Source organism: Brettanomyces nanus, chromosome 4, assembly GCF_011074865.1.
Source record: "Brettanomyces nanus chromosome 4, complete sequence".
In the NCBI taxonomy this organism is placed as follows: domain Eukaryota; kingdom Fungi; phylum Ascomycota; class Pichiomycetes; order Pichiales; family Pichiaceae; genus Brettanomyces; species Brettanomyces nanus.
In genome coordinates, this window is record NC_052377.1 from 3,065,435 (window position 1) to 3,088,921 (window position 23,487).

Here is a 23,487-nt window from a genome sequence, read left to right on the forward strand (position 1 = left end):
GTGTGCCCAGTCCCGGTTTCATCAAAGACGATTCATACGAAATACCGCATGAAAAGTTGACTCAGAAAGTGCCGATCCTGTTTTTCGATGATATGACTTTATTTGAAGATGAGTTAGGAGATAATGGAATCTCCACTTTAAGTATCAAAGTTAGAGTGATGCATCATTGTATGTTGATTTTGCAGAGGTTGTTTGTTCGCGTAGATGATGTTTTGGTTCGTATCCACGACACGAGATTGTACATTGATTTTGAGGAGAATCTGGTTGTGAGGGAGTTTAAGAAACAAGAGCAGGATTATAAAGAGCTACTGAAGGCAAACTACATGCATCAAGATCCTAGAAAATTACTTAGAGATATACAGTGGTGTTCGATCAAGTTGCCTGTGAGGAGTGTTGAAAGGGAGTATATGAAGCTATGATAGCGCAGGTTTTTTTTTTTTTGGCGGTTCGCTTTACCGGGCCCCGTGGCGGGATCTTTACCGGGCTCAAGGACGTCGTGATAACGTGGATTCGTTCAATCGAGTGATCTCTTCTATATAACGCATTTATACTAGCTATATCGTTGATGTTCATTGCCAGACGATTCTTCTCTGTATCCCGGCTTTTGTCTTCAAAGGTGGCCGTAATTGGTGCAGGACCATCTGGTTTCTACACCTCTTTAAACCTCTTGAGAGATAAAGATCCGGATCTTCAAGTTGACATGTTTGAGAAGAACCCGTGTCCGTTCGGCTTGGTTCGATACGGCGTGGCTCCCGATCATCCAGAGGTCAAAAATTGTCAAGACAGATTCCAAGATACAAGAGAAGATGCTAGATTCCAATATTTCGGTAATGTTTCAATTGGGTCGGACTTGAAATTGAAGGAGTTATATGACAACTACGACGCTGTCGTCTACGCTTACGGTTCCAGTTTGGAGAACAAGTTGGGGATTCCAGGTGAAGAAGATCATCCTGCAATTATTAATTCTCGTGCCTTTGTCGGCTGGTACAATGGAGACCCCGAATACAAAGATTTGGATCCACCTCTAGATAAAGTCAAGAGTGTGGTAATCATTGGTAATGGTAACGTTGCAATTGACCTTGCACGGGTCTTGTTGGCTCCTATTAACGATCACTGGAAAGGAACTGATATTACGGATCATGCTTTGGCGATGCTGAACCTTTCAACTGTGAATAAAGTGACTATTGTAGCTCGAAGAGGCTTCTTGGAAAGTAAGTTTACCAATAAGGAGTTCAAAGAGTTACTTGAGCTTTATAAAGAAGGAGTACACTTTGGAGGTTGGCCTGAACAAAAGTTTGCCACTTTGAATGATATGACATTGGGCCGTGTGGACAAGAGAAGACTTTCATTGGTGAATAAGTACATTGGAATTGCTTCCCAGCAAAATGAAGATTCAGGTTCCAAAGAGTGGTTTTTAGATTATCTTAAGAGTCCAATTGGGTTTAAAGTGGATCCAGAGAATTCCGAATTGCTTCGAGAGATCATTTTCAGAGAAAGCTCTATTACAATCGAGAAAATAGAAGGCCAGGATCATAAGTATAAGTACAAATCGAAAATCGAGCCTACAAATGAATTTAGTTCAATCGAATGCCAGCTGGTAATTCCTTCTATTGGTTATAAGTGCAAGCCGTTGGCTGAGTTTAAAGAATTGGGTATTCCATTTGATGATAAAAGAGGTGTGATACCGAATGTGGATGGACAAGTCCAGGGAAAAGAGGATTCATACTGCGTGGGATGGATTGCTAACGGATCTCGCGGCAATATTAATTCCGCTGTAATGACGAGTGCTTTACTTGCAGATATTATACAGGAAGGACTAAAATCGTCAAATAAGGAAGGAAGGTCCGTTATCGAAAGTCTTCTCACGGAAAGGAAAGTGCAAGTGGTTAACTGGGAAGACTGGATGAAAATCGAACAATATGAAAGGACCCTGGGAGAGCAGAAGGGTAAAATAATGGACAAGGTGACCGATTATAATAGGATGCTCGAGATCTGCAAAGAGAATTTAAGTTAAATAGAATTGATACGATACATTCGTTGCATATATATATATATAATGATAAATCTTGAACATATCACAATGTGAATAGTATTGGTGCTGTTTAATTGTCCTTTTCGTGGGATAGTTCAAAGTAATAATCCATACTGTAGCCGAAAACTGTTAAGAACAAAACCATATGCATAATTGGGGCACCAGAAGTTCTGTACTTCTCTCTGTAAGAACCAAAGGGTGTTTTTGGAGCAGCAGCGGCAGTATGACCTCTTGGAAGCTTAGAGTAGAAAGCAACAATGTTTTGCATTCTCTTGGCTGTAGGGTTGGAGCCAATATTCTTGAGAATAATGTTAGTAGGGCGAAAAACAGTCGGACCGACGAAGCCATAAAAATACTTACTGCTGGAGAGGCAATCTTTGGTGGGATCAAAGTAGATAAGCTCCTTCTGAAAATAAAAGACATCTTGTTGTTTGTTATTCAAACTGTACCACAAAAACTGTACTGTGCTTGATTGCGTCTGACTTGTTACTTAAGTCTCTATTGATTCCCGCGAGCTTCAACACAAAATTTTCGGATTTTTTTCTAGGATGCGATTGGCTGGAGATGCATGCGCGGGGGTATGCGCTGCTTATGCTGATTATATAAGCGAGCAACTATCCTTTCCTTGATTTGCATGCCGTCGTTATCTTCATCAGCCATTTGAGGATCAGTATGTATCTGCGCCGAGCCTTCACTCCGTGTATGTACCCCATTCTTTATCTTTGATCAAGATCTCTCCGCTTTTATCTAATTTCCTGTATCTCCGTCGTAAATTTGAAAAACTACTCTGATTGAAAAATTAACATAAAGGAGCTTTCCTCGAACTTTCCTAATCCGGTAACTGCATACTAATGAGACCCCATGTATCTTTTCACACTTCAGGATTTGGCTGCTAAGTAACACAGATCCAATTGCATCATGATTCCTACATTCAGGGCAACGCGGTCTCTATGCATGACCACCTTATATGCGGCTGGTATCATCAACCGCAACTGTGATGACTGTCAAATCTAACTCATTCTGGGGTCTGTGGCTTGCCTTCGTAGCCGGTGTGACGAATCGCAGATAATCTAAGGTGGGTATGCGTATAACTATTTATATTATGCATCAATTCCTTTTTAGTTGATCCCCTATAAACCCCAACATGTTGTTTCTTTTGTATTAATCCCTCCTGTTACTTGAGTACTCTTCTTGAGTCAGATAGTTTCCTCCCCTTTTCCTCCTCAAAAACATATTTGAAAGCTACAGATTATAGTATTAACACAACCATATAAAGTTCACTCATTTTGTCTCTTTCTTCATCCATCCTTAAGTCATCTGTCTACATCTTGCATCAGAATAATTTCCCCAGCTTTATCCCGATTAGGAAATCCCCCCCCGGATCCAGCCTGGGATTCTCACCCCGTTATAATATTATAATATATACCTTTGTTCTATCGCGTCACGTCTAGAGAAAAATCAGATTGACTTGAAAAGGCTAAAAGCAGCTATTTAGATACTACTCTTCTTTTTATCTGTTTTCCTCAATTGTTATTCTCAGCATGTCGTCTCGTCCTTCCAGTAGTATTTCTCTGTTGGAAAGCAATGATATGCCGAATCTACTTCATGAGGGTCCACAGACTTTTTCAGGAGCTTTTATTACACTTCAGCATCACCAAGTTCAACAATCCCAAACTCCATCGCAGTCTTTTCCTGATTCTTTGCTAGATCATTCATCTTTCCTTCAATATAATACTCAGTCCGATCTTGAAGCTGACAATGGTACTAGTGTTTCTTCAAAAACTCCTCGCACCATTAGGTCTTTCAATACTGATATCTACGCTGCCTCTACCCCTACTGCCCATTCCTCACATTTCTCGGTGTTCCCTGAAGCAGATATTGTTTCTTTGAAGCCGAACAGAAAGTTCTCGCCCGTGTATTTTCAGAGGAATTCTTCAAACTCCCATTCCAACCTCATATCTGACATTAGTAAAGTGACATCTACTCAGTCTACTAATTCTCAAAACTCTATCAATCATCAATGGAATCATGATACTCTATCTTTGAGTATGGGTATTCCTTGGGATGGTCTAGGTCATCGTCATTGTGTAAGCAGTGGTGAACTCCCGAGTTCACAGTCGATTGCTTCCTCCGATCTGGTTTTAGAGATAGATTCTTTGTATGATCTTGGAATTAAGAGTTGTAATACCTCGGATGCCAACGATATTACAAGTACAGTAGGTGTTTCTGGTACTTCAGGCACATCTGCTACTGCTATTAGTGGTATTAAGCAACCTCTGGAGAAAGTTGTCCTTTCGTCACCTTCAATTTTGAAAAGAAGTAGCAGTGATTCTCAAATTTTTGAGAAACGGTTTGAGCTACCTGAAAGTAGTTTGAAATTACAGCCAGTACGTTTGCCAATAAATGGTGCCGGTCAAAAGCAGCCTGAGAGGGCATATTCTTCTATCACCGATGCCTCCGTTGTGGGCGACAGTGATTATGATACAGCTGAATCCAATAGACCAATTATTTCCAAAAATTCTTTTAAGTTTGTTAAAGTTGCTACTCGATCCAATAAGAGGGTTAGATCAGATTGCAATGTGGATTCAAGTTATGAGCTTTCCACAGAGAAATTCACCAAAACTGGAATCGAGGGACTAATTGAAGACTATTCTTCAAAGTTTCCAAAGTATAAAGCTCGTATTGTGCTTCCTAAACTGAATGCAGAGAGATCTAGTGAAATACTAAAGATAGCAGAGGGTAAGAAGATGCAACTTTCAGATGTCAAACAGATCTTGGCTTTGCTAAAGCTGCGGAACTTCGATATCAAGTTGCGGCTAATTGCCAGAATAGTGGGTAACTCTCGTCTGCTTAAGGATATCGAATTCGTTGAACATGAAAAGGACACTGGACTTATCATTTCCGAGAGGCCAGACGGTGACTTAAATTTGACGATTAAAACATATGCTGGTGCAGATGACTCTAAGCAGATGTTTGAAAAGTCTATAGTTTCATGTTTTCGAAATGTCAAGGAGTTCCAAATCTATTTTAGAAAGCCAAATGAGCCTACCACTTACAAATCAAAAAATAATCTCTTGAATGCTAGAAGTTCCAAGAGGCGAAAGCTTGAAGATTGTACTATTCCAGCCAAATGCGTCAAGAGGCCACTCAATTCATTTATGCTTTATCGCTCGATGATGGTAAAAGCCATTATTCTCATTTCTTTCATGGATTCAATCTCCTCTTACATATTCTCAAAAACTGGAATGAGCTACACCGAGTACGATTCAATGAGAGAATTAGACTTCCTCAACAAACTTTCAAAGAAAGCTGATGATAAACTGCTTCTTGACTTGAAATCTCATTTCAAAATCAAGAAGTTTAATCATCATATGCTGATCCAAATAGTCTCTATTCTGTGGAAAACAGAAGATGCTTCTGTAAAGAACGAATTCTACGAGGCTGCGAAAATGGAGAAAAGCATTCATACTCTTTGCTATCCCGAGTACAAGTATCGTCCGAACAGAAAGACATAAGTCCTAGATTCTTGCTTTCTTTCTTTTTTTTTACTTTGTATTGTTAGCTATATAGCTAATGCAATATATTTCCTTGTGTGTGTTTGCTCATCTGTAAAGACAGACAAATGTGAAGGCAGAGTGATACAAGTCAAATGCGATCCTGAATCATATCGTTGTTTCCTAATCTATTCATCTTCCAGTTGGTGTACGGATGCACCATTTAAGCAAGGATAAAACGAATGTCTTTCATGGTTTATGCTTATATCATATTGCTCTCACATTATTTTATTATAAGAATGATGTATCGTGCTCCAGATCCATTCGAGGAATGGTTATATAGAAGAGTGAGTATCCAATGACATGCGGTTTAGCTGAATATCACTAACATGCTAAGTTCATAAAATCTAGAGTGTTCAACGACCTGGTGCGAAGGATCTATTGCAAGGTCAACAATATTCCAATTTCTCATAGGATAGACAACGGTTCCATATTTCTTAGACCTGAGAAGATAAGAAGTCAGGTGGATTATGTGCCGACACAATTACAGAGGGTGAACGCCTATCGTAGAGTATTCTGGGAAGAGCTTAAAAACTCATTTCTCTTTAGAAGATAGCTTAAGGATGGATAATATATTTGTATATAAATTAATTAATGGCTCAAAGAACGAGTAGCTAAACTAAAAGTACATAGAAAGAAGGAAAGAATGGAAATTGAAGGAGGATAAGAGAAGTAAAAATCATTATAGGTTTGGCATTATCGGATTGAGTTGCTAGTTAGGAAACTCCTTAACCACACTAAACTCCTTTCCGGGCTTGTGAAATGACTTGGAGGATACTAAGGTGACATCGTCAGGTAAAGTTAAAATCATTCTGTTCTGGTTGTGGAAGGTAAAGTCCCCCATCATCACATTATCACTATACCGACGAATGGTGTAAGGTTCAGGGTCGTTTCTTAGTACTCTTCTTAAATTCCATGTAATAGCAAATGGACCAACAGAGGTGATAATGGACGTGGGATTCTTGGATTTTGTGATGAGCCCAGCGTTGAAGTTAGCCTTGGTGAATGTTAAATCGTTGCCACAAATCTGTCTTAGATAGGCCAAATGCTCTGGCTTGAGTGAGAGCTTCTTTGGCAGGGGTTTATCGTCCTTACCAAAAGATCTTTCAAATCCCATCTTGTATCTATGCTTACCCCTTTTAATCTTCACGTCAATTAAAAGAAGGTAATTTTTGCATGTAGCTAGCAAGAAACGGCCATCGTTCGATGTGGTTAAGCCAATAAAATCTTCACCAAGGCCAGGCAACGCCGTCTTGGCATTTCTTCCAAGCTGATCGTATAGTTTGATTTCACCTGCCTTGGTTGAAGCAGCAATGTATCCGTCCTCGGTGGTGGCGATTTGGCTGAAGTTCGTCTTTGTCTTGTACTGTTTGAACTGTGAATCGACGACTTTCTCCTTGGTTCTTGGATCCACTTTAAACAGCGACTGGTTTGATAGTCCCAAGAATGTCTCGTCGTTGCCCATCTCCGCATACTTATCATTAGGTGCAAAATTCACAACGGGTATTTCAACGCAATCCTTCATCAAGTTCCAGTCTTCAACCACTTGACCACGCTCAAGATCCATCTTGTAGATTGTGTTGGGATCGCTTTTATCTTGGATGATCATAATGGAATCTCCCTTTTGAAGCATCATACGATCTGGATCGACTCTCTTATCTTTCTTCTTTGAACTTGAGATATTCTCAATGGCGGTAGCAAACTCGAGATTTTTATCGTCGGCGCCTGTGCTAAACACTCCTAATCTGTTTCCACGAGAGATAAACGCACGGTCATTCTTCAAGCCTATTTTCAATCCAGTATTGTATTCTCCCTTTTCATATCTAGCCTTCGTCTGGTCATAGTCTTCGTCATCCTCTTGATAATCCTTGTTCTCATCTGCAAGACTTGCATGAGAATCTGGCATCTCTTCGTCCTCGTCTTCGTCCGCATCTTGAATGTCCTCCATTTCTTCATCTGCAAGAGAAGGATTGTTGAAAGTCTCAATCAAATAGTCCTGTTCCGTACTTTTCACAGAAACCCACTGAGTCCTATTTGCATGCTCCCACATGGCCTTCGCAAACACTAGTTGGAACGAATCAAAGGACGCCTGATCCGAAAATTTCAATAAGTAAGTGTATGCAGATTTCTCAGTAATGTAGTTGAAAATAAAGCACAATTCCTCGAACCTAAAAACAGGGTCAAGCTGTTCAATAACATATGAGGCAGCAAATATCTCCTTTGAAGAAGTATTTGTACTGTTTTTCCTAATCACTTCGAGCCAATAGTCCCAGTTACCCAAGCTGAGAACCTTTACCGTAGCACTTTTCTCTTTCTCTTTGAACACTTGCTTGCTAGGATTATATGCATACAATTCACAATCGGTGGACCCTATAAGTTTGCCAATCTTGGACACGTCTTCATTAGCGTCCTCAAAATCATCATCATCATCATCGTCGTCGTCGTCGTCGTCTCCTTCTTCAGGATCATCATCTTCTCCCTCTTCGTCTCTTACGATTAAAATTCCGCTTTGATCTCTCAACGTAGTAAAAGCACTAGAAATTGACGATAACATATTATCACCTTCAAGCTGTAAGTCGGTTCTATCGACAACAAATTCCTCCAAAGCAGAAGCATGTATATGAGAGCTAGACTTCTTGTACTTCCTCTCATATTCGCATTTATAGATTGCCAACAAAAAGTGATCGATAGTATCCTGAGTGACAGTTGGATTTACTCTGTACTCATACATATCACCAAGGTCCCCCTCCATATCCTTCCATGCTATAACATTCCTGTCGTAATCATGGAAAAGGCAAAACTTCAATTGATCATCAATCAAAAAGGTCTTCAAATTGTTAGAATCGGATAAATCATCATCATCATTGTCACCATCGATATCCTCGTCACTAGGGATATCCTGATCGTTGGCGTTGCTCTTACTAACAATCAACTGATAGTTGTAAGGGTTGGAAGTATCTCTTATGGAAATAATAACGTCATCATAAAGGCATTCATTTTCCGATTTTGGAGATGAAGGAGAACGAACAAGGAATAACTGACCTGAGGGAATCAGAACAGATTCATCGCCCGAATGAACTCCGTTGCTGAGAAAGAACTTCTTTAAAATATTCATGATTCCAGTACCAAAAAAAATGGAAAAGGAACTCTGTTCTCGCTGGCTTTAAAGTGTGTGGATCACAATGAATAGCAGGAAAACAGAATTCAAAAAGCTACTGATATTAGACGTGGTGAAGACAAAATAAGATGAGGGAGTCAGAATAGAAAATGTGATCATGCTGAAAAGTAAACACTAATGTAAAGTGTGGCTGTGTGCCTATGTGGCGTAGCAAGATGCCAAGAGTTGCAAATGTCAATTTTCAAATCTTGCACTAACTAATTACAGAGCTCTCTGAAGGATGGGAAAGAGATATCTAGAATGTTTCGACGGTTCTTCAGTGTATCTTCTGTCAGTTTGACGAAGCGTCCTACAGAATGGTCACTACCAAATTTGGACAAATTACCGGGAGGATTCAGAGGAAAAGTGTATAATAAAAAAGATTGGACAAAGTACCTTGAGAAAAATACAGATATCATAGAAAAGGAAGAGCAAAGCAAACCGCATCAGTATATCACAGCCCCACCAAAGAACTGGAGGAAGATGAAAGATCTCCCGGAATATATGAGAAACAAATATGCATTAAAAGAGAAAGCAATGAGTATAGATCTAAGCAAGATCAAAAGGCTCAGTCGATCAGCTATGGATGGAATAAGGACTCTTCATAATAAGTACCCGCAAGAGCTCAATACGGAAAAACTATCACAGTTTTTCAAGATCTCACCTGTGACTATATCAAAGATATTGAAGTCTAAATGGAAGCCATCAGAAAAAGAGCTGGAGAAAAAGAAGGCCAAGTGGGAGGAGAGAGGTCAGATGCTCGTAGAACGGCGAATCATAGACCAAAAGATGCAAGACTTCTTTGAGACCAAGGAGTCTGAACTAAAAATGGAGATTCCATACTTTGTTAAGCAAGAAGTGTCTGACTATATACGTTTGCATGGGCTTGAAGAGTTGGAAGAAACGTTTGAAAAGTTGAACGAGGCCAGAGTTCAAAAGCAGAATTTGAAGGAGGGTGATGAGTGACTTGTCTTGAAACCCTATGGCCTAGTCATCCTCAGCTGCTCTATCAAATCCTCGCACTCTTTAATCTCTTGACTCAAATTATCAATGTAATTAATATCCTTATTCATGGAGCCTGGTGTTTTATAGAGTCCCTGAAGTGGCGATCTCTTAAAAAAGTAGTCTCTTGGATGATCGGCGCTGACCATCTCCATATAATTCTTCAACTGCTTGAGCTGAAAGAGCAATGGCTGCATTTCAGATGCATTTCCCAGATTCTCCCTAAATCCATGGCTTCCCGTGTAACTACCTGTCTTCTTATATTCTGGAGTTGACATGTTTCCTAATGTTTTTTTCACTCTCTCTAAACTGTTGTACAGCTTCTCGGTAGAGCGTAATGCCGCTTCGTTATAGTCTTCTTCTTCATCTGAGGATAATCCCAGCTGTTTAGGTATAAGCTCTGAACTCCAGTTTCTTGGAATGTATGAATAATTCTGAGTGCTGACGTCTTCTGTACCAACCATCTCGTCTTTGTATATGATGCCATTATAGTTCACCTCAACGGCAGGAATATGTTTCACTCTCTTCGCAACCCGTCTATATAAAGATGTAATATTCTCAAACGCACTTTCCATGAACTCGAGTCTTCTGTCGTAGTTGAGTTTCATTAACGGTCTAAGAACAAGAGCAGATAGAACATATATGATCGCGACAGAGTACCCAGTTCGATTGAGTAGCCTGAGAAGATAGACAAGCGTTTTGTGAGAACCCGAAGATCTATTCGATGCAGGAACGTCTTCTGGAAATGATATCGGCAGCATATAGAAGATGACTTCACCTTGAATAATTATAAGAAATACTACACAAACACTTTAGTTTCGAATGGATCACAGTAAATGAACACCTCGCGAATTTATTTTAGTTTACTTAGTAAAGACATTCCATATTGGAAAGGATCCTCGTAACAAGATTGTTAACCGTTCTTGGGTCGTTATAGCGAATGAGAACCAGAAGATTTGCCATAAAAAGGTCGTGATTATCCTCTTTCGGTGCTGCTGGTTTGATTTCATTTATCATCTCATTCGTATCCACATCCATAGCATCAGGATCTGGTTTCACTTCAATGGAGCTTTCCGGCTTTTCTTCCGTTTCAGGTTCTTGAATGAAGCCAAAAAAGTTGGAATCAAACGATGAATCCTTATTGTCCTTATTGTTATCATCATTCTCCACTTTTTTCTTATCCTGCTCAAGTCTCTTCTCTTTGGCAGCGTCTATAATAATCATCTTCTCCGGTGATTTTCTATTAAACGTCAAGTTTCCTCCAACTTTCTTTTCCGTAAATGAATTCAAATTTGAAATCCATGAGCTCAAGTTTGTACATGTTTTGAAGGACGAATAGTAAATCATCAGCGATGCAATAAGCTCGTAATTGAGAACATCGATGAATTCTTTATTGGTTGTTTCCAAAAGTAGCGTCAACTGATCGTAGAACCAATCCAATTCAGAGCCAATAGAATCGGCAATCAGATAAACTGACACAACCTCAAATTTGGCAGGTGTTCCCTCATTCACATAGTTTACTAAAGCTCTCAAGTCAACGCCTTCCTCATCGGGAGTCTTCAACTTTGAAAGATACTCCTCAACTTGAGGTAGACTGTTAAGATTTTTAAGAGCCAAATAAAGATCATCGTTGACAATTTCCATGATCATAGAGTGAAGAATTTTGACTTCCCCTGTCATATCTTCACAAACGCTAAGCTTTCGCAATATTTTAGTCAATGCAATGATATCATTCTGGTTTTCTTTAGCCCAGCTGGCATTCACTAGATATCGAAACACCGTAGTTAGATTGTTAATCAAGAATGGCTGATAGAAGTATTCAAGGCCACCCATCAGCGAGTCCTGATCAATGAGTGACAGACTATAAGCAGTGACGGCCTCCTCAATTACACGAGGCATAATAAAATGGTAGTCCCTTATACTGCACTTCCTCACTAGGTCATCAGATATACCATCAGAATTCACATTATCGAATAATGAGCAAATCCAGTCATTGATGATGGTGTTCAATTCGGAATCCGGCTCCTGAAGCTTTTCCAGGTAATCTTTGGCATTGACAGTACTGGCATTGTTCAAAAGTTGCAACGTTTGCTCATCTTTTTCAAACTTCCAAAGATTCAGATTGTATCGAAATACTGTGTACTGAATGAAGATGAGAATGGTACCAAAATCTGTAAAGAAATCCTGGGCATTGGACGAATCGTCATCGCCTAGATCCAAATCCATAAACTCAGCACCAGTCTCCTGCCCTGATTGGTCTCCCTTGCTCTCAGAATCTGGCTTGACATCCACCTGTTCTTCCAAGTATGCTATCAACTGCTTTGTAATAGAGTAGGGAGATTCCTGAAGAATTACATAGTCCATTATCCGACTGTTCATAGTCAAAGAAATCAACAGTCTTCTCAGCCTGATATTGTCATGATTGTTAATAAAGGAATTAATTGATTCCAGTACGAGTTTACCAAACATTTCAGTTTGAATCCATGATTCCGACACCTTATTAATGAACTCCTTAACGCCAGACTCTTCTAAAGATACAAATTCCGGGTTGCACGTATGAAAAATAGATGTGTAATCATGGTTCAGCTCTTCCAAACTAAGTTTTGATGACGCAGGGGTAATCACAGAGGCATCTGAGAACCGCTTAGAAAGTTGTGTAGGTTTAACAAGGTCCAAGGATACTAAATTCTGTAATAGACTGATTATCAGAGGCTTGTTCTTTGCAAAGTCTATTGCATCTGTCGTATTTGTAAGGGTATTACTCAATTTCGCCTGATTGATCTTCAAAATTTTCAATGCCTGAGGGAGTTTATATAATATAGCGTGAACCCAGAGACGATGTGTCTTAGCAGTACTCAAAGTGAGGCAATCAAATAAAGAAACTGTCAATTCATAGGCTATGGAGGTGTTGGTAGCAGCGGTAGTCACACGAGACAAATTGAGTAACTTTTTAAAAGCCCTGATGAATTTGTCGTTGATTAAAGTAAATTTGACTGTAATTTGCTGTGATAGCCACAATATTTTCTTCAATTTCAGCAATTTCACTGTCTCTAAGGACCCCTGGGGACCATTAATAGAAAGGGTGAGTGATTGGTAGTCCTTCCTCACAGTTGTAAGATTATACTGGCTGAAGAAAGTGTTGAGGTACTCATAGGATGCACCAAAATGAGTCTCTTTGAGAAAATCAAAAAATGTTACCACCTCCCGGTTGAATGATTCAGGAATCTTCGTGTCACTAGAAAGGAGATGGACTACAAACTTGGTGATCATAAGAACCATTTTGGAATCATGCTCAGAAGAGGGATTTGATTTTGAAAATACATGGAGATAGAAACTGAAAGCACTAAGAAATGAATCGCTGGAAGCCAATTTTGACCATGGAAACTCTTCAGACATCTGATTGAAGTAGATCATGATTGCAGTTTGATCTGCCTTGTCCATTCGAGGCAAATATGAGGTGAAAAAGTCGATGAGATCTTCAAAACTGTTGTTCAAATCAGCAATGATTAACACTTCAAAGATGTATCTAAGTTGAAGGGGATGATGAGAGCAATTGTGGAAAAGGGCAGACATATCTATCTTTGTTTCACTTGACGAAGCAGTAAGTTGTTTGTGCTTGTACTCTTTAAAAAGTTTCCCAAACGTAAGAGAATGGAATTTCTTCTTCAAGCTGATTGTCAGAAGCTGATCAAGCGACATTTTTAGCAATAAAATGAACTAACTGTGGAAAGGCCGAGATGAAATGACTACAAGCAAGAATTAATGAATGCTTTCTTCTTCTTTTCATTTTCGCATCATGTAGAGCCAAAATTCGAAATTTTTCAGCACTTCTCACAAATCTATTTCTATATACAGTAAAGGCTACATATAAGTGATCAGCCAGGAAACAAAAAGTTACCCCAGGAACCAAACCAGTACTCCAAGACAGCATTCCTGACGGTACTAGAAGGAGTAATAAAAGCATTCAAAGGCACTTCAATTGCTTCGGACTGCAACTGGCAGAGCTCGGCAACTTCTTCATCACCCATCCTGTGATACATCTTGGAAAGATTGTTAAATCCAATCTTTGCAATCTTTGCAGAGTTATAATTTCCATGAGAATACATGCTGGACTTCTGGGCCGAATTTTTCGCCATTTCAATGGCCTTCTCGTAATGCTTACTATACCAAAGGATTTCACTGATCTCCATTTGAATGAGTGGGATTTTTTCGAATCCAAGTTCCATTAGCCTCTTTTCATCTCCAGATCTAATGACTTTCTTTTTTCTATATAAAGCACCGGAATCATAGCGTTTATCCAACGCATGGTATTCTTCTTCAAGGGATCTGAGTTCTGAAATCAATATTGACAATGCCTTACTCATATATTTCGGTTCTCTGGTATCTGTATAGAGAGAGCATAGATCGAGTAACGAGTTTGCAAGGTTATTGCTGGATATTTCTCCCTCTGGAACAATACCTACATCTCTATCTGGAGGATAATCATTTTTGAATTCATTCTCTTCGACCAGTCGAATTGAATCTAGCATGCAGGATTCCACCACTTTGAAGTTTTCTCCTCTAGATTTCATAATATCGGCTTTAGTTCTCAGAGCCTTGTTCTTTAACGAGTAAGAGCCCATCGACTTATGCGAAAGTTTCTCGTATCTATTGACAATCTGAAAGCACTTGTCAATACTCTCGTAAGCCACCTGACTCTTGTCATCGGATAACGTCATTGCGTATCGTAATATTAGATCACAATATTTGGAAATGTAATTCGGATCTCTTTTCTCATAGTACCACTTATCCAACTGTTCTTCTCCCATGATAATGTTGCAGATATCGTGCAAACCCGAATTGTTGCTCTCCCCATCATCTGGTTTCACATTAACGTCCTCATTATCCATTCCATTGTCTCTTGCCAACATTCTCAAACAGTTCAAATACTTCTCATTAGCCTTCATATCGTTCATCTTGATCATTTCTTCCACTATACCTTGCTTGTACTCGCTGTTAACTAATAACCCAAACCGGACGGTGCTTGGCTGAAGCCTTTGAAGATATATGTTTGTCAATACTGCCATCATGATATTGAAGAGAAAGTTCAACACAATGAACAATCCAAGGAATAGAAGTAACCTGTACTTCCATTCACTATCGCCAGACTCCTTGAGCATCCGCTTGAAAACCTGAAGGTTGGTACCAATTCTCCAAAATGCTGCACTACGAGAAGCCAGCTTCACGTTTTGTTGAATCAACTGAGGTCTTAATCCAAGTGTGAGTATTTGGGTACCAACTAATTGACGTCTTGAATGTGTCAGACGTATCGGGATTGCAATTGAAGGGCTGATTACAGTAGGTCGAAACAACGAACACCTCATACACCTTAATGACAACATCCCCAAGGTTTTTGCGGGTGCCATACCAAATCCTATCATTATTCGATGAGTTTGTGAATTAAAAGAAAGAAAGTTATAGAGTGAGCACTTAGCCGAGGTCCAAAATCTGTCCCAAAAATTTGGGACGCGATCGACCTCGGAAAATATCTAGTATATGAAGATGATCAATGGCTACCAGAGTCCTTGATCCAGGGGGTTTTCTTCCGATGTCATGAAATAAAATGACTTGTCATCGCTGTCTGACTTTAAAGAGCGGAGAAGTATATAGGCATCAATGAATATCATCATAATTGAGGATTTCCAAGGCCTCTCGCTGATCAAACAAAAACTATAGAAGTCAACCATCCCCTAAAATGAGATGAGATGATCAAAACCGGTAAAATTCCGGAGGCATCTGTCGCCCAAACTAGTTATCTCGATTTGTACTCCTCAATAATTAAAAACTCGCTCAGTACTTTATGGCCAGGGGAATATATTATCACTTAAAGCCTGGCAGAGCCCACGTTCTTCATTGACTTTGTATTAGTTCTTTTTTCCCGCTTTCATATTCTACTCTCTAATATGTAAAATCCTATCAGTTCTCATTTATTAATGCTCAATATTCACTCCCGCTTATGCGAAGAGCACGTTTTGCTCTACTCTTGTAATATTCCCAACCTTTCACGTGCCCCCTACTGTCTATCTCCATTTGTTTTATACTGAGTTCCCTTTTATTTACGGCCAATTTGAGCAGCGTATTTGGCTTTTGCTCGACCTAATTAGTATCTTGTCCTTTCAAATATGTTTACATATATATATGACGTACACTCTTTGTAATCCTTCACTTGTATATCTCTTTTGGTTTGTTATATCTCCTGCATTATGCTTTCAGCTTTGATAATGGATAAAGTCACTCATTTGGTTTCCCAGGATTTCAATTCCGTTTCGAAGGGATTTCTACAAAAGGAAAATATCCCGGCTTTGGGATTATCCTTACTCTTCTCTATTATCTCTGCGGCTCTTATTGGCTCTGTATTTAAAGCCAAATGTAAGACACTCCTTATGTTCTGTTGTAACTGTTTTTTCAAGCCTTTTCTGCCATCGTCTAGGAAACGTGCGAAGGATTCTCATCAGCTGCAAGCCTTGGAATCATTTTATGAGGCTCAGGCTAAGATTTACGATGCCACTAGGCCAACATTACTTAAAGGACGTGAAGAATCCCTAAGGATGGCTATTTCTCATCTTTCCAAAAAGGATAACTTGGTCTGGATAGATGTCGGAGGTGGTACAGGCTTCAATGTTGAACAGATGAACCAAATATGTCCTCTTATTGAACACTTTAAAGCCATCTACATCGTGGATCTTTCTCCATCTTTGCTTGATGTTGCCAGGAAGAGATTTGAAGCTAAGGGATTAACCAATATCCATTGTATGCTTGCCGACGCTTGCACCTTCACTATTCCCTACATTTCCGCTGATTTGATAACCTTTTCTTACTCTCTTTCCATGATTCCTGGTTTTCATTCCGCCATTGATCACGCTGCTACCTTACTTCATAAGGAGGGCTTAATCTGCTGCGTCGATTTTGGTGTCCAAAGTGAGGTCAATACTATAGGTAAGGTGAACACCGTCGGAGGTATGTCGGATAGACATATTCCTTGGATATTGCGTACTTTCTGGAGAATCTGGTTCGAAGCTGATAGTGTCTTTCTCGACCCTGCAAGAAGAGATTACTTGGAGTATAGATTCGGTACTGTAAAGTCCCTAAACCTTTATAACAAGACTTTGGGAGATATTCCATACTTCATCTGGCTTGGGTGTGATAAAGAAAGATCCCCTTCATTGTTATACCGAGTTAACGCTTCTATTACAGCATCTCCTTATTTGGCCCCTCAGGATATACCTAAGGGAAAGATCCAAGAGCTGAAAACAAGTAAGAGTCACCAAGCTGTCATTCAAAACGAATCAAGAAATTTGCCTTATCCCTCTATGTATTATCAGAGGGATATCTATCGAATTTACTATGATGAGCAAAGGCCAGAGTACAATCAGTTCAACGATCAGTACATCTATGCCTTCACTTGGGAAGATCCGAAGGAGGATAGCAAATTATTGCACCTCGGCAAGAACGATTCAGTGCTTGCTATCACCTCTGCTGGGGACAATATACTCTCCTACGCAAGTTTGCCTGAACCTCCAAGGAGAATTCATTGCGTAGATTTAAATCCATGTCAGGGCCACCTTCTTGAGTTGAAGTTAGCAGCATTCAAATCATCTCTCACTAGAGAAGAGATCTGGCAAATCTTTGGTATTGGCAAAGTTGAAGACTTTAAAGAACTTCTTGTCGAAAGGCTGGCCCCTCATATGTCCTCAAATGCTTTCCAATACTGGTACAAAATTGGTCCAAAAACGTTTGCAATCAATGGTAGAGGCTTGTATCATACTGGATTTTCTAGATGGCCTTTGAAGTTAGTAAGCTACATTTTCAAATTTGCTGGTGCCTCTGGATATGTGGAAGAGTTGTGCTCAGCTAAGACTTTGGAGCAGCAAAAGAAGATTTGGTACACTCAATTGAGGCCTCAACTTATGAATTCCATCATTTCCAAGCTTTTTATCGATAATCCTATTTTCTTGTGGAAGGCTTTAGGTGTTCCTGCCAACCAGACCGCTATGATGGGCTCGTCGGTGATTAAATACCTCGCAGATACTCTCGATCCCGTCATTGAAACGTATCTTGTTTCTAGTGAAAACTACTTTTACTATCTTTGCTTGAAGGGACGATACTCTAAAGATAACTGTCCAGATTACCTCACTAGAGCAGCATATGGCAGGTTCTCATCAGACAAAGATTGTCCCTTGGACCGTATCAGAATTCACACCGACTTTTTGAGTGATGTATTCGACAGATTGAATAATAATTCACTTACTGCTGCCATTATTATGGACCACATGGATTGGTTCGCAAAAGAAGGAGCTGAGGTTGACGAGGAAATCACTGCCTTGTATCACGCACTTGCACCAAATGGAAGAGTATTGCTAAGGTCTGCCTCTCAGCATCCATGGTATATCAAACACTTTGAGAATTTTGGATTTAAGTGTGAGCCCGTAGGCATCAGAAGGACAGGAGCTGCCATTGACAGAGTTAATATGTATTCCTCGACCTGGCTTTGTCACAAGATTGTTGAAGAGACAAAGTTGAGCACTCTTCAGCTATGAATAATATATGTAAGTCAATCCTAAATGTAATATTATATGACGGTTGGTTTGTTGCGATTGGTTTTTATTCCTCAAATTTTCTATTTCTTAATCTACCCATGGACTGGTCTTTGACATCTCAAGACTCTTTTCTGCTTTTAAGCTGTAACTTTCTGATCTCAAATATTCTACATAATGTCTTTAGGAAGACATTCAGATTCTTTTGTGAGGAAAGTCAGTGGAAACAAAGCCTCCCTGAGCCATGGAGTTGCTGGTGCCCCGGGTTTATCTAATTCTGCTACTGTTGTGCCTGTCGTTTCTGACAACGAGAGTGCCATTACATTTGACGATGCTGATGCTGAGTCACTCAAACCTTATTTAAGGAAGGCTAGTCATCATGATTCAAAGAGTGTCAGTGAAAAAGCACATTCTTTAATGAGGTCTAAGAATGGGAAGCGCATTGGAAGTATTCTATTGAGGCAGAAGAGTCGAGGAAGTCGCACCAGTGGGAGTTTAGGAAGGTCCAGATCTGGCTCCAATGGTGTCGCAATGTTTACTACGCGATTAGCGAAGACACTTTCTAAAGCATCTTCGGTGTTAGTGTCGGATGACGCTGAAGATAAAGCTGGTAAGGCTGGTAAGGCTCATTTAGACGATGGTGACAGTAGTATCAATAGTAGCAGCAGCAGCAGCAGCAGCAGCAGTGGAAGCAGTCGGAGTAGTAGTGTGACATCACACGGATCTCGAGACTCACAGGAGACTGAGGAAGATGTGTGTTTCCCAATGGTTCCTAAGCATGTCAAGATTGGTGACGTAGATGTGGACGAGCTTGAAGAGTTTATACAGGAGCAGCGACTTGAGAATGGGGAAATTTTGCGTCGTGAGCAGGAGATACGCAGCCGAGCGGCTGCCGGCCTTGCTGTTGCCTCCATAGATGGTGTGATTACTACGGGATCTCAGAACTTCAGTACAGCTGCGCTTAAATATACACCCAACATTATCCCATCGAGTAATGAGATCTCTGATTCTACACCAGAAAGTTCTGGAATCCTTCCCAAAGATTCAACAACATCTGCATTTGAGGCTGATATTGCTCATTTGTCTACTTCCTCCGCAACCTCATCTATACAGAAGGAGTCTAATGAGCAGGAAACCTTTTTTTGTCAGGAGGATGACAACACGCCTCCTCCTACTCGATTCAGCTTTTTCAATTCCGAACGCAAGGCGACTATACATGCTCCAGACATTCCCAGTCTTTTGAAACCCGGACAGCATGTGTTAGATCTGTTTGAGCCTGAAAATTCTGTGTGGTGGTTGGATTGTACATGTCCTACTGATGAAGAAATGAAAGTTATTGCCAAGGCATTTGGCATACATCCCTTGACAGCAGAAGATATACGAACACAAGAGGCCCGGGAAAAGGTAGAATTATTCAAAAGCTACTATTTCATATGTTTTCATACGTTTGAAGATGACGCTGAAAGTGAGGATTTCCTAGAAAGAATCAACGTTTACATGGTTGTTTTTCGCCAGGGTATGCTAACGTTCCATTTTGCTCCTATCTGCAATCCTGCCAGTGTTAGACGAAGAGTGAGACAGTTGCAGGACTACTTTGTTATATCTTCCGACTGGCTCTGCTACGCTATGATTGATGATATCACCGATGGCTTTGCTCCTGTTATTTCCACCTTTGGATACGAGTCTGAGGTTATTGAAGATTCTGTTTTTCTTTTAGGTGAGAAGGGTTTTCGTGGAATGCTTTTTCGGATTGGTGAATCCAGAAGAAAGGTTATGACGTTGATGCGTTTGCTTCAAGGAAAAGCCGATGTGATCAAGATGTTTGTCAAGCGGTGTCAAAGTGATACCGTTCTCCCCAGTGTTACAGCAACACAGCCCGTAAAGCCACGTTCAGACATTGCGTTATATCTTGGTGATATTCAGGATCATCTCATCACGATGTTTCAGTCACTTCTTTCCTACGAAAAGGTTCTAAGTCGAGCTCACATGAATTATTTAGCACAGCTTCAAGTAGAATCATTCTACTTCAATAATGAAGTGATGAATATGCTATCTAAGGTGACATTTTTGGGAACCATTTTGGTCCCTATGAACTTAATCACCGGTCTTTTTGGTATGAACGTTCTTGTTCCAGGCAAAGATGGTTCCAATTATGGTTGGTTTGGCGGTATTTTAGGTTTCATCATTTTCATTTGTGTGATTTGTACTTTAGGAGGAAACTGGTACTTGAAGAGGCTTACAAAAAATGCAGAGCAATCTCCTTCAGAATCCATGAGGAGCTTTAAAATAGGTAGGCACAGACATAACGAGATACCTGAAGAGCGTCGTACGGTTACTTCGCTTCCAAGTAAATTCAGTCGATATGGAGACTGGCACTAACTAGATTTTGTAAATTAATGCTTTGTATTTCTGTACTAATCATGACAATCCTTAAGGATGAAAACTCTCCGTAAAGAATGCAGAAATTTGTATTTTACTCATAATCATTTCATTCATACACATATTTCAAAGTATATGTCAAAATGGCAAATTATTTATGGTGATTCAAATAGTCAAGAGCTCCAATATATAATAATATCAAGCCATGTCTATCATCTTAATTCTGCATCATAAAAAACAAAGCTCTTTAACGAGGCGTTCATTGGGTCAATGGTCTAGTGGTATGATTCCTGCTTTGGGAGCAGGAGGCCCTGGGTTCAATTCCCAGTTGACCCCGATGTTTTTTTAATTTAATTTTTTTTTATCCGCCGGAATTAATTCTAATCAAATCGGGAAACTGACGCAAGAGACGAAAGGAATTCAAGAGTATTGGGATTTTCTTTTGAGTATCAGACTCTTGGGTCAATTATTCAATGTTTAGGGATATTGTAAAGAATTTATAAGCGATATGTAACTAATGAGGAGCCGTAGTCCAGCACGAAGACGGAAAAAGTTTATAGAAACAACGTTGCAGAATATTTGGTGATTTCGAGCATAGAGAGAACTGAACAAGTGAAGTGACGGGTTTAAAATCGCATAAGCATGAATACATAAAGGAATATATTCAGTTTAAGAGTCCCACGATTAATAATTTTTGATATGGAACCGTTGAATTACATTGTTTCCTAGCATTTCCCAACAATATCCAAACCAGACCACCTTTGCTGATCCCTAAATCGTAACTCAATCAAACATTACAGTGGTAATTTTTTGAAGTGGCCTGTATATTTTATCAAAGAATAAGTTATAGAAATACACTTTATGAACGACTATTTCTTCTAGTCTTACAATTCCACTGAACCAGCAGCTTATGGATCGACTCCAAAATCCTTTCTTTCTGCCTGAATTATTTCTTCCTGATCAGCCTGTAAGGACACATTTCTTCTTTCCGGACCAACAAAAACAATAAAAACAGTGTAAGCAAAAACACATCCAACGAAGATAGCCATCACCTTAGCGTAGTTGTAACCTGGCTTACTGTCTGGTAAAGTTATCGGAAAATTTTCTCCTATACTTGTTTCAATGGTAGAAGAAGCTGATGACGCTAGATTACCCAATTGGTATGCTAAACCAACAACAAAAGCTCTAAACTCTGCAGGTGCTAATTCTGAGAGATGAACGGGAACAGATCCCCATGCCCCTTGAACACAGAATTGCAAGAAAAATGCCCCAGCGTTGATTCCACTGCCAGAAACAAAAGCCCAAGGATAGATTAACGCACCGCCAGCAATGCAGCAAATAATTATGGATAGTCTTCTTCCAACAAAGTTCGAAAGGTGGCCCACTGTGATACCGCCACATAGTGCACCTATATTGGCCACACAGTTAGTTACAGTAGACCTATCTTCAGAGAAATTATACTGAACAGTCAACAATGTAGGATATAAATCTTGAGAGCCATGTGACATGAAATTGAAAGCAGCAGCAAAAAATACAAGGTAAATCATAATCAACCAGTGTGTCTTACAAGCGGCGGCAGCCTTTTGCTTAAAGCTTTTTTGATGAATACCGTGTTCCTGATTATACTTTTCAATCTCTTTGGATCTTCTGAAAGAATCCGTCTCTGGGAGTAAGCACCTGAATATGACGATAAGAAACATGACGCCAGAGCCAAACCAATAATTAGCTCTCCAGCCCTTAGAGGTATTAGCAGCAATGGCTCTATTAAAGATGACAGCCATTAAATAACCAAATGTGTAGCCCTGCTGCAAGAAACCGGAAATGAAACCACGGGCCTCCGTAGGACAATCATCTAAAGCAGTAGCTGTAGCATTACCGTAGACTCCACCAAGTAATATGCCAAAAACTGCTCTGACGCCCAAAAATTGGTCATACGTCTTGACGAAACCGGTACCAATTTGTAAGATGGAAACCAGCAAAAGATTAATAACAAGAGGCCATTTTCTTCCGTACCGGTCCCCCAAATATCCAAAGACTAAACTTCCAGCAGTACGTAGCATTAAAACTGTAGTGATTCCCCAGGTAATCTCAGTGACCGTCTTGTCAAACTCCACAGATAAATTCTTGATATTCAATGAGATGGTGAAGAAATCGTATGCAACCCACGTCCATCCTAGAAATGCTGAAAAAAACATGAGCCATTGCTTGCGGCCCATTAACATTAATCCAGGAATTGGATTAAGCATCTTTCTATTGGCTTTCAACATTTCCTTTGAAGGGAATAGATCAGTGAATCTCGTCTTGATATAATCTCTGACAGAAGGCCAAGAAAAATCCATATCAAACACATCGTCAGCAGCTTCATTCTCAGAGGAATCCTTACCCACGGTGGTAATCTCATCATAAGCCTCCGGCCCTTTGGAAGATTCTGAGAATTCTCTAATAACTTGAATAGCACTCATCCCTATATTAATCTCAGAAAGAATATTGCATTTGGGGGTCGGCGAATTTGTGTCGTTGATCTTCTTATATACTGAAGTTATCTTTCACCAAATCTCCAATCTTCACTGAAGATTTTGTAGGTCTGTCTTAGCGGCAATATTTGGGTCATGACTTTTTGTCAAGATAGAAATTATATCAGCTCTTAACAATGCACAAGCAGCTACAAAAATAATGCGCAAAAGAAAAACTAAAGAAATTATCCGACATACAATAGGAAAAAGAAACGGCCAAGCTTTTCAGGAACTTGGGCATGACCTGGACAAACATTAAAAAAAGTAGATCCTATAC

The 23,487-nt window shown here is 39.8% G+C and overlaps 11 protein-coding genes and 1 non-coding gene across 12 annotated transcripts; 6 read left to right on the plus strand and 6 right to left on the minus strand.

Moving 5' to 3' along the window:
* Positions 1-565: 565 nt before the first annotated feature.
* FOA43_004710 (uncharacterized protein) lies at positions 566-2,014 on the plus strand (the record flags this gene model as incomplete). Its single annotated transcript, XM_038924939.1, has 1 exon — positions 566-2,014. The coding sequence occupies one exon, from the start codon at positions 566-568 to the stop codon at positions 2,012-2,014; it is 1,449 nt and encodes a 482-aa protein (XP_038780867.1).
* An 88-nt stretch (positions 2,015-2,102) lies between these two features.
* FOA43_004711 (uncharacterized protein) lies at positions 2,103-2,455 on the minus strand (the record flags this gene model as incomplete). Its single annotated transcript, XM_038924940.1, has 2 exons — positions 2,103-2,330; positions 2,393-2,455. The coding sequence occupies 2 exons, from the start codon at positions 2,453-2,455 to the stop codon at positions 2,103-2,105; spliced, it is 291 nt and encodes a 96-aa protein (XP_038780868.1).
* A 1,182-nt stretch (positions 2,456-3,637) lies between these two features.
* FOA43_004712 (uncharacterized protein) lies at positions 3,638-5,547 on the plus strand (the record flags this gene model as incomplete). Its single annotated transcript, XM_038924941.1, has 2 exons — positions 3,638-3,643; positions 3,772-5,547. 2 exons carry the CDS (start codon positions 3,638-3,640, stop codon positions 5,545-5,547), a joined length of 1,782 nt encoding a protein of 593 aa, XP_038780869.1.
* Positions 5,548-6,298: 751 nt separating this feature from the next.
* Positions 6,299-8,568, minus strand: FOA43_004713 (uncharacterized protein; the record flags this gene model as incomplete). Its single annotated transcript, XM_038924942.1, is given in 2 exon segments — positions 6,299-8,546; positions 8,564-8,568. 2 exon segments carry the CDS (start codon positions 8,566-8,568, stop codon positions 6,299-6,301), a joined length of 2,253 nt encoding a protein of 750 aa, XP_038780870.1.
* Positions 8,569-9,004: 436 nt separating this feature from the next.
* FOA43_004714 (uncharacterized protein) lies at positions 9,005-9,709 on the plus strand (the record flags this gene model as incomplete). The annotated part of the gene is made up of 1 exon (XM_038924943.1): positions 9,005-9,709. The coding sequence occupies one exon, from the start codon at positions 9,005-9,007 to the stop codon at positions 9,707-9,709; it is 705 nt and encodes a 234-aa protein (XP_038780871.1).
* Positions 9,710-9,723: 14 nt separating this feature from the next.
* FOA43_004715 (uncharacterized protein) lies at positions 9,724-10,320 on the minus strand (the record flags this gene model as incomplete). Its single annotated transcript, XM_038924944.1, has 2 exons — positions 9,724-10,214; positions 10,314-10,320. The coding sequence occupies 2 exons, from the start codon at positions 10,318-10,320 to the stop codon at positions 9,724-9,726; spliced, it is 498 nt and encodes a 165-aa protein (XP_038780872.1).
* A 292-nt stretch (positions 10,321-10,612) lies between these two features.
* FOA43_004716 (uncharacterized protein) lies at positions 10,613-12,897 on the minus strand (the record flags this gene model as incomplete). Its single annotated transcript, XM_038924945.1, has 2 exons — positions 10,613-12,738; positions 12,894-12,897. 2 exons carry the CDS (start codon positions 12,895-12,897, stop codon positions 10,613-10,615), a joined length of 2,130 nt encoding a protein of 709 aa, XP_038780873.1.
* Positions 12,898-13,620: 723 nt separating this feature from the next.
* Positions 13,621-15,126, minus strand: FOA43_004717 (uncharacterized protein; the record flags this gene model as incomplete). Its single annotated transcript, XM_038924946.1, has 2 exons — positions 13,621-15,034; positions 15,122-15,126. The coding sequence occupies 2 exons, from the start codon at positions 15,124-15,126 to the stop codon at positions 13,621-13,623; spliced, it is 1,419 nt and encodes a 472-aa protein (XP_038780874.1).
* Positions 15,127-16,005: 879 nt separating this feature from the next.
* On the plus strand, positions 16,006-18,321 carry FOA43_004718 (uncharacterized protein; the record flags this gene model as incomplete). Its single annotated transcript, XM_038924947.1, has 2 exons — positions 16,006-16,014; positions 16,036-18,321. 2 exons carry the CDS (start codon positions 16,006-16,008, stop codon positions 18,319-18,321), a joined length of 2,295 nt encoding a protein of 764 aa, XP_038780875.1.
* Positions 18,322-18,495: 174 nt separating this feature from the next.
* Positions 18,496-20,697, plus strand: FOA43_004719 (uncharacterized protein; the record flags this gene model as incomplete). Its single annotated transcript, XM_038924948.1, has 1 exon — positions 18,496-20,697. One exon carries the CDS (start codon positions 18,496-18,498, stop codon positions 20,695-20,697), a length of 2,202 nt encoding a protein of 733 aa, XP_038780876.1.
* Positions 20,698-20,961: 264 nt separating this feature from the next.
* FOA43_004720 lies at positions 20,962-21,033 on the plus strand. Its single transcript has one exon. It is a non-coding gene; the product is annotated as a tRNA-Pro (tRNA).
* A 572-nt stretch (positions 21,034-21,605) lies between these two features.
* Positions 21,606-23,159, minus strand: FOA43_004721 (uncharacterized protein; the record flags this gene model as incomplete). The annotated part of the gene is made up of 1 exon (XM_038924949.1): positions 21,606-23,159. One exon carries the CDS (start codon positions 23,157-23,159, stop codon positions 21,606-21,608), a length of 1,554 nt encoding a protein of 517 aa, XP_038780877.1.
* Positions 23,160-23,487: the final 328 nt, after the last annotated feature.